The sequence below is a fragment of the Epithele typhae genome, assembly GCF_022376455.1.
Source record: "Epithele typhae strain CBS 203.58 chromosome Unknown BXZ73scaffold_324, whole genome shotgun sequence".
NCBI lineage: Eukaryota > Fungi > Basidiomycota > Agaricomycetes > Polyporales > Epitheliaceae > Epithele > Epithele typhae.
The window spans coordinates 1-13,180 of record NW_025954515.1 but is presented as its reverse complement, the minus strand read 5'-3'; the positions used below and the strand labels follow the sequence as shown (position 1 = coordinate 13,180).

At 57.1% G+C, this 13,180-nt stretch overlaps 2 protein-coding genes across 2 annotated transcripts; both read right to left on the bottom strand.

The window, feature by feature from the left end:
- Nucleotides 1-1,531: 1,531 nt before the first annotated feature.
- BXZ73DRAFT_60259 (uncharacterized protein) lies at nt 1,532-4,767 on the bottom strand (the record flags this gene model as incomplete). Its single annotated transcript, XM_048021707.1, has 5 exons — nt 1,532-1,851; nt 2,513-2,729; nt 2,802-2,900; nt 4,085-4,523; nt 4,586-4,767. Coding segments are annotated over 5 exons (1,257 nt in total), but the record flags the coding sequence as incomplete, so codon positions are not given.
- A 1,249-nt stretch (nt 4,768-6,016) lies between these two features.
- BXZ73DRAFT_60252 (uncharacterized protein) lies at nt 6,017-6,664 on the bottom strand (the record flags this gene model as incomplete). The annotated part of the gene is made up of 1 exon (XM_048021706.1): nt 6,017-6,664. The coding sequence occupies one exon, from the start codon at nt 6,662-6,664 to the stop codon at nt 6,017-6,019; it is 648 nt and encodes a 215-aa protein (XP_047870667.1).
- Between the last annotated feature and the right edge of the window lie 6,516 nt (nt 6,665-13,180).

Below are 13,180 nucleotides of genomic sequence, written 5' to 3'. Positions count from 1 at the left end.
GTAGCACCTCAGAAAAACACCAAAAAAACCCCTGTGGGGAAACTTGACATAAGTGGTGGTCTTGAAGCAGGTCACGGTCGAGCTGGAGTTCAAGGGAGTCTGCAAGACTAGGACCTCCCTTTCTGGTGTCCAGATGAAGCAAGTAGGAACCACCTTCACCAGAGGGGCAGGGGTAGCATCAGCAGACATTGCGAGGGGAGGAGATGTGGGAAAATTGAATGTCGAGGCCCGGGGCAAAAACTCGGTCGCAGACACTCGGTGTCGCGCGCGGGCGCGGTCGCAGGTTTCCGAACGCACGATCTTCGTTGACGCCTAGCGCGGGAAACTGCGCATATACCGCGCGCGGGCCCTCCTGCCTTTTATGGTAGTAAACACCGGTCGCACACGACCGCTCTCGGGTTACCGAACAGGCCCTTAGCCTCCAATACGGCGGCATACAATGCGTGGGAACGTAGTATTGATATCTAAGCGCCCTGGCGTCCCGACGTGGACAAGCGCGCGACCGGCCCACAGACTGTCGTTGTATGCGCGCTTCTCGATTGTTCTGTTCGCTTTCAGATCTGTGACGAGTCGCCCCAGCTTCATGAGAGGACGGCTATGGGGCGACGAGCCCTCATATATATACACGCTCCAGTCCCTGGACATTCAACTCCGTGTCTCCCCTCAACATGCACCCTTCCCGTTCGCCCGTCTGCTCGACTCAGCCGTCCATCTCCCGACGCCCCCCCCCCCCCCAATCCTTCTCTCCCACTCTCTCGCTTGTCTCTTCAACACTCGACGACATACTCCCAACACCTCTTCAACATCCAAGTTCAAACTAGCGCTCACTTCTACCTCAGCCGCCAACGTCAGATTCCTCAATCTCTCCCAGCGTCGACAAAGGCGCGTGTGGAGCAAGCGAACCGCGCCAAGTTACAGTGCTAAGGCTCGAACTATTTAGATTACCTTTACACACCAAGGTTTATATAATGAGTAAACAGTGTACCGACTATACACGGTGTATACACATTGTATACTAGCCAGTTTGTAGGCACGTGCGCCCGCCGGTTTTAGCGCGCATTCCGGTGCGAGGCTCTGTCCTCCGACGATAACATCTGGGCTCGCCGCTGGATCCTCAACCTTGCAAAGTATACACATGCACCACAGAATACAGAATGAATATATCATATTACATGAACCACAGCCCTGTAGCTATGCGGCTAGTGGGAGACAAAGCGGAATCCTGACTGCGCGGTATACTGCGCCTTGCCGCTTGTGGTGGCCGCCTCGATGTTACCGGAGCTTCGGTGGATTGCGGAAGTCAAACAGACCATCGCGGATCCAGTGTTTAGCACACATGGACTCGGTGATGGTCTCTGGTGACAAGGAAGCTCGATGGTCTGTACAGAGGTGACGAGATGATGAGAACAACCTCTCGGCGGCCACACTCGTGGCGGGAATGGCAAGCACATCCCGAGCAATGCGTGAAAGAATTGGGAAGGATCCCTCATGGGCCTAAGACACCAATCAAACCTCAGATAGATGAACCCGATTAAGAGAGGCCTCGCTGGCTCACCTTCCACCAACTCAACACTCCATCATCGCCGTCGGCCTTGCCACCCTCGTTCTTGAGATAGCGAGTGAGCTCCGAGAGGACGTTGTCCTCCGGGGGAGGTTGGTTGTCCAAGTTCTCGTTTTCGTCATCAGGCTCTTCAAATGCCAGTGCTTTGTGCAGGAAGCTCGAGGGCTGCTCGGAGCGAGACTTGGAAGGGGCAGACGAGGCGACAGGTGGCTCGTAGGTCTTTGCATACTCCTTGAAGACATGCTCGAGCATGGTGCGAGCTTTCTCCGCAACATCTTCTCCTTTGAATGCTGACTCCAGGTACCTGAGACGGAGGGAGGGATGGAGAACTGAAAAGAAGCATCACAAAGTTAGCCCTGGGCTTCGCTCCGAGCCTGGTCATGCCGAGCCACTGCAGCGAGCTGAACACGCCTGAACGGTGCACGATAGTAAGCTGCACAGCGCGTTGCGCATGGGATGAGCTGCACGCATCGCGCGATATGGGCAGCAGCCAGCATCGCGCCTAAGGTGAGCCACGCACGTCGCGGGGTTCCAGGCTGCATGCGTCGTGTGTCGTGAGCTGCACACATCGTGCAAAACAAGCCGTGCGCACCGCGCGAAACAAGCCGTGCGCACCGCGCGAAACGGGCCGTGCGCATCGCGCGAAACGGGCCGTGCGCATCGCGCGAAACGGGCCATGCGCATCGCGCGAAACGAGCCATGCACATCGCGCGACACGAGAGGCTGTACGCATCGCGCGCAACGAAACGTACCGTGTACGCATCGCGCGCAACGAAACGTACCGTGTACGCATCGCGGCGCGCAACGAGCCATAGGCATCGCGCGCTACGAGCCTTACACGCCGCACGCAACAAACCACACACGTCGGGCCCACGAAATAATGCACGGTGCGGGCCAGACAACACCGCCTTTTCACAGGATTTGGGGGATTGAGATGCAGGGAGTGCTCACCGCATGCAAGAACTGTGTAGTGTGACTCTAGAGCGAGCCTGAAGTACTTGTTCAGCTTCTCGAGTCCTCCTCGGGCACCGGTGCGCAATGCGGGCGAGGTGTTGGGGTTGTTCATGTAGTCTGTGAGCTCTTTTTTCATCTGGCGATAGAGTGGGATGACGAGAGGGAGTGTAGGTCGATTTTTGTATGAAACCTCCTTGGTGACGGTGGTGAAGATCTGCCGCAGTGCCAACATGTTAAACATAGTATGCTCGCCGCTGGAAATCGTCATTCAAGAGGAGTAACTTACCGAAAGTAGCTCGTCTAACTCCTTGATGAGATCCCATTCCTCGGGCAGGAGAGTCAGCACTCTGAAGGCCTTCTCCTTCTCAACCCACTGGTCGATAGCCTGAGATTTGCAGTCAGTGTGTGTAGTATGTGGCAGGGAGGTAGCTCACCTCTCGAAGCTCCCTAGCACGATGAGTCATCCCACGGGTAGAGTTCCATCGAGTGTTGACATCCCGGATAACCATAAGGCGGCGGAGTCGGACATGTTCAGGTGTATTGTCAGGATAGATGGCACAGGTGATGCGCCGGAAGAGAGCGCGGCGTTGAGGGGAGGAAGTGATCTTCGTGCAGATGAATCGGAGCTGTCGGCGAGGCTGGTCAGCATTCCCAGGGCGAAGCGCACTGCGCAGTGATCTGACGGCGGACACGCAGCGTCGTGCACTCACCTTCTCCAGTGCATTCTTTGCACTGAACTCAGACACCTTCCTATACATCTCGCTCACCTCCTTCACCTCAACCTTCTTATCAAGCTCAGCCTCTTCAGCCTCCAACACCCTCATCTCGGCATCTGAAAACTCCGGAACCTCAGCGTCTATCTCGTCCTCCAAGTCCCTATCGTCTGCAAACTCGTCGTCGGGAGGTTCATAATGGAAAGGCAAGTGCTTGTGCAGTTCCTTGTAGTAGTCTTTCTTGTCGGGATCAGCGAATTGGGGCTCTCCGTTCTCGGTTGGTGGGCTAGATGCATTTAGAAGGTCGTGTATCACCTTCTGGACGACGAGATTGACTACATGCGCAAAGCAGTGGATTCGGCCATTGTCGGGATGGAAGTGGACTGCTCCATCGTAGCGTTCAAGGAGCAGGCGCATCAGCTCTCGAGCGAGAACATCATTTGCTGCGACGTTATCTCCGGTCAGTGCTATGAGGTGGATGAAGCCGGTTGGGTCGTCAGCCACGGACGATTGGTGAAGACTTGCTACAAAACTTATCTTCCTCAGCCCGCCTCGTGCCGCGACCGCTCTAACGAACGCCCGTGCACTCGCCTTTCCCTCATGTTCGTCCTCTCCTACATTGTAGAAGTTGACAACTCGTTCTATCAGCTTCCAGTCATCGTCAATGAAGTGAGCGAGGGCGGCGCCGAAGGTATGTATCATTTGCTTGTTCGTCCACGTGTCTGTTGAGAATGCAATACGAGATTTAACGCGCTAAGCAGAGCTCAGTGTCGGGAATGCGCTATCAACAAGCAAGTTCACTCACCGAGAGCTCTCGAACAATGACGGTGTGCAAGTATTTGAAGATGCGCTTCACCTCAGTGCGGACGGTCTTGTCAGAGGGAAGCAAGAAGCGGATTCGGCAGTAATGCATCAAGCTCTTGAAGGACGTTGCTTCGGCGGTGGTGAAAGGTAAGTCTTCATACAGCAACCATCCTGCGATCACAGTTGTGAATCCCTGCTGTGTAGCCGAGCCGTTCGGGTCAAATGGACCGCCATGCATGTACCCCTCGAAGGCGTCCACATCCTCCCGGTTGTAGAAGGAGCCGTCCTTTGAGCCTCCAGTGGTCTTGGTCCGATTCGCCCACTCCAACTTGCCGTTCCCAGCCAGGTACGAGTCAATCTCCGCATCGCCCTGAAGCACTGCCGGATGATCCTGCTTCAGATGTGAAGCAAGATTCGCCAGCGACGGCTTGCGAGGCTCATCTTCCCAGAGTGCGTCATCTCCCTTGAGAGTCCGAGAGAAAGAGCGAACACTGATCATAATCTAACCTGTTAGCCACAGCTCAACATATCATGCAACTGGTGTGCTGCTCACGCATTGCAATGACGACAAGTAAACGTCCATCTGAGACCCTTGTGAGGGTCGTTTGTTGGTCTTGCAACACTCCAATGCACGATTGAACGGTTCTTCGGCCCCCGCTGCTGACCGCGCGCCTCGGCCTTCTCCGCTTCTTCAACCTCGACCTTGTGCAACGCACCCTCACCATCCGAGATCTCAATGGCATCACTAGAAACGTTTCCACGCGATCGCTACATCATTGAGGTAAGCATAGCTCACTGCCAATTAGAACAGTTTACTCACTTTTGGTCGTTTATATCTGCCAGAAGAGGACCGCCGCCGCCGCTTGCTCTTTGAAGCGGCGGCAGGCTGCTTTCCTTTCCCGCTCACAACCTCTTCAGTGGAGTCGTTCAATGAGGTGGCATTGGACTGGCTCCCATCCCGGCTTGAAGTGCAGTCGTCAGTAGTCTCACCATCGATGTTGTGGACCTTATGCTTCCCGGAGTTGTGTTTCAACCGAGTCTTCGGCAGCTCGTAGGTCTTGTCCCTTGGGTTGTCATCGTTTGCCTCACTAATTTCTGTGAGTAGACTAGCTGTCGTTGCTAGTAGGATGTGATAAAGTTCCTTGTAAGTGCACATTCTTCCTGGGCAGTGAACAATGTAGCTCATCGCATCGACGTGTACATTGTACACACTGCAGCCTGCCGCGCTCGACGCATACAGCTCGCCACGCCCGCCATGGTCAATATAGGTCAAAATGTGCAACGTGCACGACGCATGTCACTCAACGCGCTCAATGCACGTCACTCAACGCGCCCGACGCACGTCGCTCAACGCGCCCGACACACGTCACTCAACGCGTGTGGCGGACCTCGCTCAACGCGTGTGGCGGACCTCGCTCAACGCGTGTGGCGGACCTCGCTCAACGCGTGTGGCGGACCTCGCTCAACGCGCGCGACGCACACCGCTCGACGAACGCGACGCACACCGCTCGATGAACACGACGCACACCGCTCGACGAACGCGGCGGACCTCGCTCGACGCGCACGACGCACATCGCTCGACGAACGTGACGCACATCGCTCGACGAACGCGACGCACATCGCTCAACGTGCGTGACGCACATCACACATCACTCGACGGACATTGCTCAACGCACATCGCTCGATGCACGTCGCTCAACGCGCGCGATGGACATCGCTCAACGCTCAACGCTCGATGCTCGACGTGCATCGCACGTTGCTGGAAGTGCGTGACGCCGCACGCATGAGGCTTGCCGCGACGTGGGCAGCTCACCGCACGACGCAACGCACCAGGCAGCTCATTGTCGCATGCGTGACAATGCGTGCAGACAGTCGGCGCCGCACTCAACACGGGGCCCTCAATGCAAGTGCGCAATCCAACTCATACCCTCATGGTATCGAGGGTAGGGGTACAGGTGGGCCTTCGACTACCCGAGAGAATGCACTATTGCTCACCTTTCACATTCTTGTGTGCTCCCTTCGGGACAGGTCCAGCCTTAGTGGCGGCACCGGTGCGTGCCCGCTTCTTCTTCTTGGTGCCTGGCTTCTTATAGTTCGGGTCCAGGATCTTTTCTGCCAGTGCAGCGAGCGCATTCTCAGTCGTAGCAGTGGAGCTGCCCGCACCAGCCTCGTGGCCCAATGTCCTTTCACCCAGAGACCCCGGAATAGTAGTGCCAGCCAGCGACTCGACCGGAACTCCACTTCGAAGAGTTTCAATTGGCAATACAATCGGAATCCGGATGTGCAGAACGACGTACCTCAGGTGGGCGACCTCGGTGAGTAGTCTCTTCAGCTTGATGCGCATCACATTGTACTGAAGCTCGGCTTCATATCGAGCAAGGAGCACGCGAATGTCCTTGATGACCATATCGAGCCCGCACGCCCCACGACGGAGGTGATGAAGACGCCCGGTCACTGGGTCACGACAATCCTCTCCAAAGAGGATGTCGAACCGCCGATTGAAGGTTTCCCAAGCAGTGTCGCCATGGGTTTTGGTCATGATGATGTAGATTTTGTCGTTCTCGTTGCCGATCGGAACACTTGAGGGCAAAGATTTGGCGGCAGTTGCAATGGAATTGACGATAGTAGCCATCTCAAGCAGAGGAGAAGATAGAGGGACTGTGGCGGCAGCCATGGAGGACGATGGCGAGAGGAATCCAGACAGTTTAGTGGGTAGTGGGGCAAGTTGGGAAGAGCTCGACACTCAACACTCAAGTTGGATTTTTGTCGTCCTCCGATCACTCACTATCAAGCACGCGCGCAGTGGCTGATGTAGCAATAATATATATGCGCGCCACCATCTCGCTGCTCATGCGCAGCGAAGTGCTAGCACGTGCATATACTGTTCCATAAACTGTATACTACTTGATTACAACTTTGTACTGACCACACCGTAAATAGTGAGTAGTTTACACCGTTGTTACTGTGTATAATCAGTAATTAGTTTAAAAGGTTCGAGCCTTAAGTTACACCTGTAAATCAGGAAGAGCATCTCGTGAGCACGGCACCGGCGGCAAACGCACCTCCGTGTAGTCAAGCGTCTACATCCGAGGTTTTTCCGTAACTCACGTGCAGCTATCGACATCGATGCTGTCATCCCAACTCTTCCTTCCCTTAGCCTATCTCACAAGTGTCCACATGCCCTCGACGCCATGATCATAGGACGGCAGAAGAAGATGGCCGGCCGGCGACCATGTACAGCGCGGTCGCTTTCAGGGCAACTCCCAAACCGCGACGGTGCCCGAAACGACTGCTCAGCCAACGACTATCGCCAGCGTGCCGTTCTCTGTGGCAACAGCTCGTCATGTGAAGATTCGCGGGGTCGAAACTTGCAGTTGGCCTGCCATCTTGAATCACCCGGACGCGCGCCCCGACTGTCGCGGCTCGCCCCTTAGAGTGAACCCCTAGACGCTCGGATAAACCTCGGCGCAATCCCCATGGGGTATACCCTCATCCCTCATCCCATTCTGCTATAAGAGCCCTTCACCATCCCTTCTCATCCCACCTCTTCTCGCTGCGCGCATCTAAACGACGCGCACAGCTCTCTTCACGTCGCCCTCTCAACCATGTCCAGTTTCGCAAACGCCAACATCGAGGAGGTCGTCGAGCAGCTCACTGTTGATGAAGCCATCCTCCTAACCGCAGGTGTCGGTTTCTGGCACACCCACCCCGTCCCTCGTCTCGGTATCCCTGCGATCAAAGTCACGGACGGCCCTAATGGTACGTGCGTGTGTGTATTCTTTGCATCTCGCTGACCCGCTGCTCTCCATCAGGTGCTCGCGGGAACTACTTCTTCATGAGTACTCCCGCCAAGTGTCTTCCTAGTTCCACCGCGATGGGCGCCACCTTCGACACCGCCCTCATGGAGCGCGTAGCTCGCGAGCTCCTTGCCCCCGAAGTCAAGCTCAAGGCTGCTTCCATCATCCTCGGCCCCACCTGCAACACCCAGCGCAACCCGCTCGGTGGCCGCTCCTTCGAGTCCTTCTCCGAGGACCCGCACCTTTCTGGCATGATCGCTGCGGCATACTGTAAAGGTGTCCAGGCTGGTGGTATCGGCGCATGCATCAAGCACTTTGTCGGAAACGACAAGGAGAACGACCGCTTCGCGTACGACTCGATTATGACCCCGCGCGCTCTGCGCGAGATCTACCTGATGCCGTTCATGCTCGCGGAGAAGTACGCGAAGCCGTGGGCTTACATGACTGCGTAAGCTCTCCTCCTGCGCTCCTATCTCTGTCCGGGCGTTGACCGCGATTGCAGCTACAACCGCGTCAACGGAACGCACCTTTCAGAGAACCCCGCAATCATTCGCGACATTCTCCGCAACGATTGGGGAAGCGACGCGATGGTCATGAGCGACTGGTAAGCCCCTTCATCTGAGCTTCGGCTCGCACGTCGCTGAGCTTTCCCGCAGGTTCGGCGTGTACTCCATCGACGGCTCCATCAACGCTGGTCTCGATCTTGAGATGCCTGGTACCAACAAATGGCGGTCGCTGGATCTCATGAACCGCACGTATGTGTCCCATCTGATATGTTACGCGAGCTTCTGCTCATCTACATGCACCTGACCAGGATCGCGTCGAGGAAGATTACCATTCGTACAGTGAAGGAGCGCGCGACCAAGGTCCTCCAGCTGGTCCAGAAGTGTGCCAAGGGTGCCCCCGAGGTATGGTGCTTCGATCAACCCAGGCATGTCACTAACCCTCCTCGGCAGGTTTTGGACGGTGACCATGAGGAGCGGACGGGTGACCGTCAGAGTGGCCGCGATATCATGACTGACCTTGCGACTCAGTCCATTGTTCTTCTCAAGAACGAGGGCGGGCTCTTGCCTCTGAAGCCCAAGGAACAAGGAATCAAGAAGATCGCTATCATCGGCGGGAATACAAAGGCCATCGTCTTGAGCGGTGGTGGATCCGCCGCTCTCAAGCCCAGCTTTTTCGTGTCGCCCTACGAGGGTCTGGCCTCCGCGATTGGCAAGTTGGACAAGGATGTCGAGATCACCTACGGAGAGGGTGCTCGGGGTGCGCTATCTTTGTTTTTATTTCGGAACGACATGAAATTGACCGTTTCTTCAGCATACATGCAGCTTCCAACGCTTGAGAATGAGCTCGAGACTGAGGACGGCCAACCTGGCTGGACGGGCCACTTCTACTCACACGAGGATGATGAGAGCATGACGGCCCTGAAGGACCCGAAGGTGACGCGATACATCGATGAGACGCGTGTCTTCCTCAGGTACGTCTCCAGTTGTTGTTGTTACGTGCTATCGCTAACTTCACCCCCAGCATCGACTACCCGAAGGAGCTCACGAAGCGCTTCACTCTCCGCCTGCGCGGCTTCATGAAGCCGCGCGAGAAGGACACCGATTACGAGTTCGGCCTTCTCTCGGCCGGTCGTGCGAAGCTCTTCATCGACGGCAAGGAGGTCATCGACAACTGGACGCGCCAGATCCGCGGCGATGCCTTCTTCGCCACGGGCTCGACTGAGGTCTACGGCACCACGACTCTCAAGGCGGGCGTCAAGCACGAGGTCCTCGTCGAGTTCATGAACGTCCGCGCGCCCTCAGACTCGGACCCGATCGAGGCCCTGATGGACACCAACGCCGGCGTACGCCTCGGGGGGCAAGTGGTCGAGCACCCCGACGAGCTCATGGCCGCCGCGGTGAAGCTCGCGTCGGAGGCGGACGCGGTCATCGCCGTCGTCGGCCTGAACGCGGACTGGGAGACGGAGGGGTACGACCGGACGACGCTCGCGTTGCCTGGGCGGACGGACGAGCTGGTGCGCAAGGTCGCCGCGGCGAACAAGCGCACGATCGTGGTCACCCAGAGCGGGTCGAGCATCACGATGCCGTGGGCGGACGACGTGCCGGCGATCGTGCACGCGTGGTACGGCGGGAACGCGACCGGGGACGCGATCGGCCGCGTCGTCTCGGGCGAGGTCAACCCGAGCGGGCGCATGAGCCTGACGTTCCCCAAGCGGCTCGAGGACGTCCCCAGCCAGGGCCACTTCCACCACGAGCACGGCACGGTGTGGTACTCGGAGGACCTCTTCGTCGGCTACAAGCACTTCCACCACCGCGCGATCGAGCCCCAGTGGCACTTCGGGTGCGTTCTCTCTCGCACGGCTCTCGCTCTTGCTGACGCGCGCCGAACAGCCACGGCCTCTCCTACACGACGTTCGAGTACTCGGACCTTACCCTCACCGCGCCCGTCACGGCCGACGGCGACGTGCGCCTCGCGGCGACGATCACCGTCGCGAACACGGGCGCGCTGGCGGGTACGGACGTCGTCCAGCTCTACGTGTCGCTCCCGGCGACGTCCGAGCTGACGCACCCGCCGCTGATGCTCAAGGCGTTCGCGAAGGTGTCCGTCGCGCCCGGCGCGCGCGAGACCGTCACGCTCGCACTCGACAAGTACGCGGTCTCGTTCTGGGAGGAGCGCATCCGCCGCTGGGTTGTCGAGCCGGGCGTGTACCGCGTGCGCGTCGGCCGGAGCAGTGCGCCCGCGGAGCTCAAGCACGTTGCGGAGTTCAAGATCGCGAAGCGGTTCGAGTGGACGGGTGTGTAAGGCGGTATTGGAAGAAGTGGATGCGCCGTATGTATAATGTATCATATCGACACGGCCATGAATGCGTTTTTGGATTTTCAGATCTCGCCTTTGTGACGTGACTTGCGTGTCCAGTCATTGTCACTCGGTGACTGTTGGTGTTCTCCTCGGATTCAAAATGCGACAACCTAGCCACGTCCTACTCCTTCAATCACTTACCAAAGGTGAGCATACGCATTCTTTGTTTCATAGCTGATATTATGGTTTACCTCGCTCTTACTAGCATCCAATCATCTGGCCAACTTATCCACACAGACCTATTGGTGGAACATACCCATTTTCATGGTGGGAATATGCTCCGGGGATGCTCGAGTGTTTCATCCAATGCGGGGAAGACCACTGTGAACGTGCGTACTATCCATTCATCCATGCTGAGAACACACTCCTGTGCGCTGTTCCAGATGGTGCTGGCATAAGTACAGCCAAGCCCGCAGCGAACTTCGTTTCAAGCCTACTACCCGGTGCGCAGCCATGTTCGGCACCGTCAGGCTTCCACGAGTGAACGACATCTCATTGACGACCTTTCCGTGTCTAGGATCGCATTGTTCTTGCTGCGCATCTCCAGTGATCGGATACATATTTTTGGACCATGCGCTACGTCGAGGTCATCCAGGGTCATCCTGGTGCTGCGAATTACTCATCCGACGATCGCTCACGCAGTCTGAGCCGTTCGCTCTTCTCCGCGGTTCTTGGATTTTGCAGGCGTCCACGCAAAGGTGGGCGGTAGCAGGCGGGTATAAAGCCCACTCCTCGCTGCCACTCACTACATCTCCAACTCGCTCATTCACTCTACATTCTTCATTCGTCAAGTTATACTAGGCAACTCGTCTCACCCTTCCTAAACTACTTCAATATTTCCATCATGAAGTCTACTTTCGCGTCGCTCGTGCTCGCCTGCGCGTTGCTCTTCGGTCAGAGTAAGTTCCCCTATGGCTTCCGACACGACCTAGTACATGCTAACTTCCTTTCACTCCAGGCTTTGCCGTCCCCGTCAGCCCGCCCTCACCGAATGCCGCGCTCACTGCCGTTCACGGACCCCCCTCGGACTTCGTCAGCTTCGTCCCCGGCTCCGCCCCAGGCTCAATCGACCCCTCGCAGACCTTCACCTTCGCCCGCCCGAGCGGCGTCCCCTCCGGCTTCCCCAGCGACGCCCCGGCTCTCCCTTCGGGAATGCCCAACGCTGCCCCTCCGGAATGCCCAGCGGCACCCGGATGATGATGCCGGCCGCCGCCAGCGGCCAGTCCATGCCCTCCGGGAGCTTCTCCCTGCCTCCTTCCGGCTCAGCCCCTCGGGCCCCTCCGGCGGCGCGTTCGACGGGCCGAGCCTCACCCCCCGCGCGGTCGTCACGGCTACCGCGCCCAAAGAAAGCGGGTGAGGCGCGGATAAGGGGTAGCTAGAGCAGGAAGTCGTAGAGGGGGGAGGCAGGTCATAGACGGACATGTTTGCCTCGGGTTGCTTCACATTTTGCGTCCCTTGGTTTTGCAATCCACTCGCTATTTTCCTGTTCGGCGGGTGCGCTCCCTTGTTCCAGGACAAGCGTCGTGGGATTGGGAATATGAGGTATCGTGACAGTGTCGTTAGACCATGTCGACCTTTATGTCGTGAGAAGTGACGCCGCACATAAACACTGCTACCCACGCGACTCTGTGCATTCAACGGGACCGAACGATCTCTACAAAGTGCTAGCGATATAAAACATACTAAGTACATCCGAGTCTCTATGCGAAGGCTCCGAGCAGCGCCGCAGTCACGATAGACGAAAGCAAGTTGACCTAACCGAGGTGAGTGCAAATACGCCGCGTTCACGCGCTCGACGTACCTGGTTGTTCGTCAAGAGGTCATAACCACTGATGATCTTGACGTCCGATCCAGGAGCATGAGCGCCGGACTCGTCAGTGACAATTGCGGTTGGTGGTGTTCAGGAAGCGTGTGCATTGTACAGTTGCGCCGAGAAGAGAGTCAAGCTGCGAATAGGATGTGGTCAAAGTGAGTTGGAACGCCTCGGGAGCATAGAATGGGACGTGAGGCAATCGGGGACGGGTACACGGAATGTCGAGAATAAGCCGCTAAGTCGCCCAACATCGGGGGAACGATACCCAGGCACATCTTTCGAACGGACGAACGACGACCCGCTCATGCGGCAGGAGTCAGTTGCACCGGATTTTGTTCCGCTACAACAATTCTTCTCGCTAAACATTGGGATACGTGGAGAAGACAAACGAGTCTGCAGGCTGGTACCGTAACAGGGGCACCACACTGCTGCGTTAAGACAATACCGAAGACAAGATCTCGCGACCGAGATATCGCCTTCGGCGTGTGCCCAAGTACACAATCCTCCATTCTCCAACCATCTCAATAGATGGAGTCTCGAAACTCGGTCCTTCTTGTGCACACCCAGACAGAAACGCGATGAATGCAACGACAACTCACCAGAGAGCCGAATCCACCGGCAAACGTTCCCCACAGGAGAAGGAAGCCACGACGTCCGTCCACTGCGACTGGCA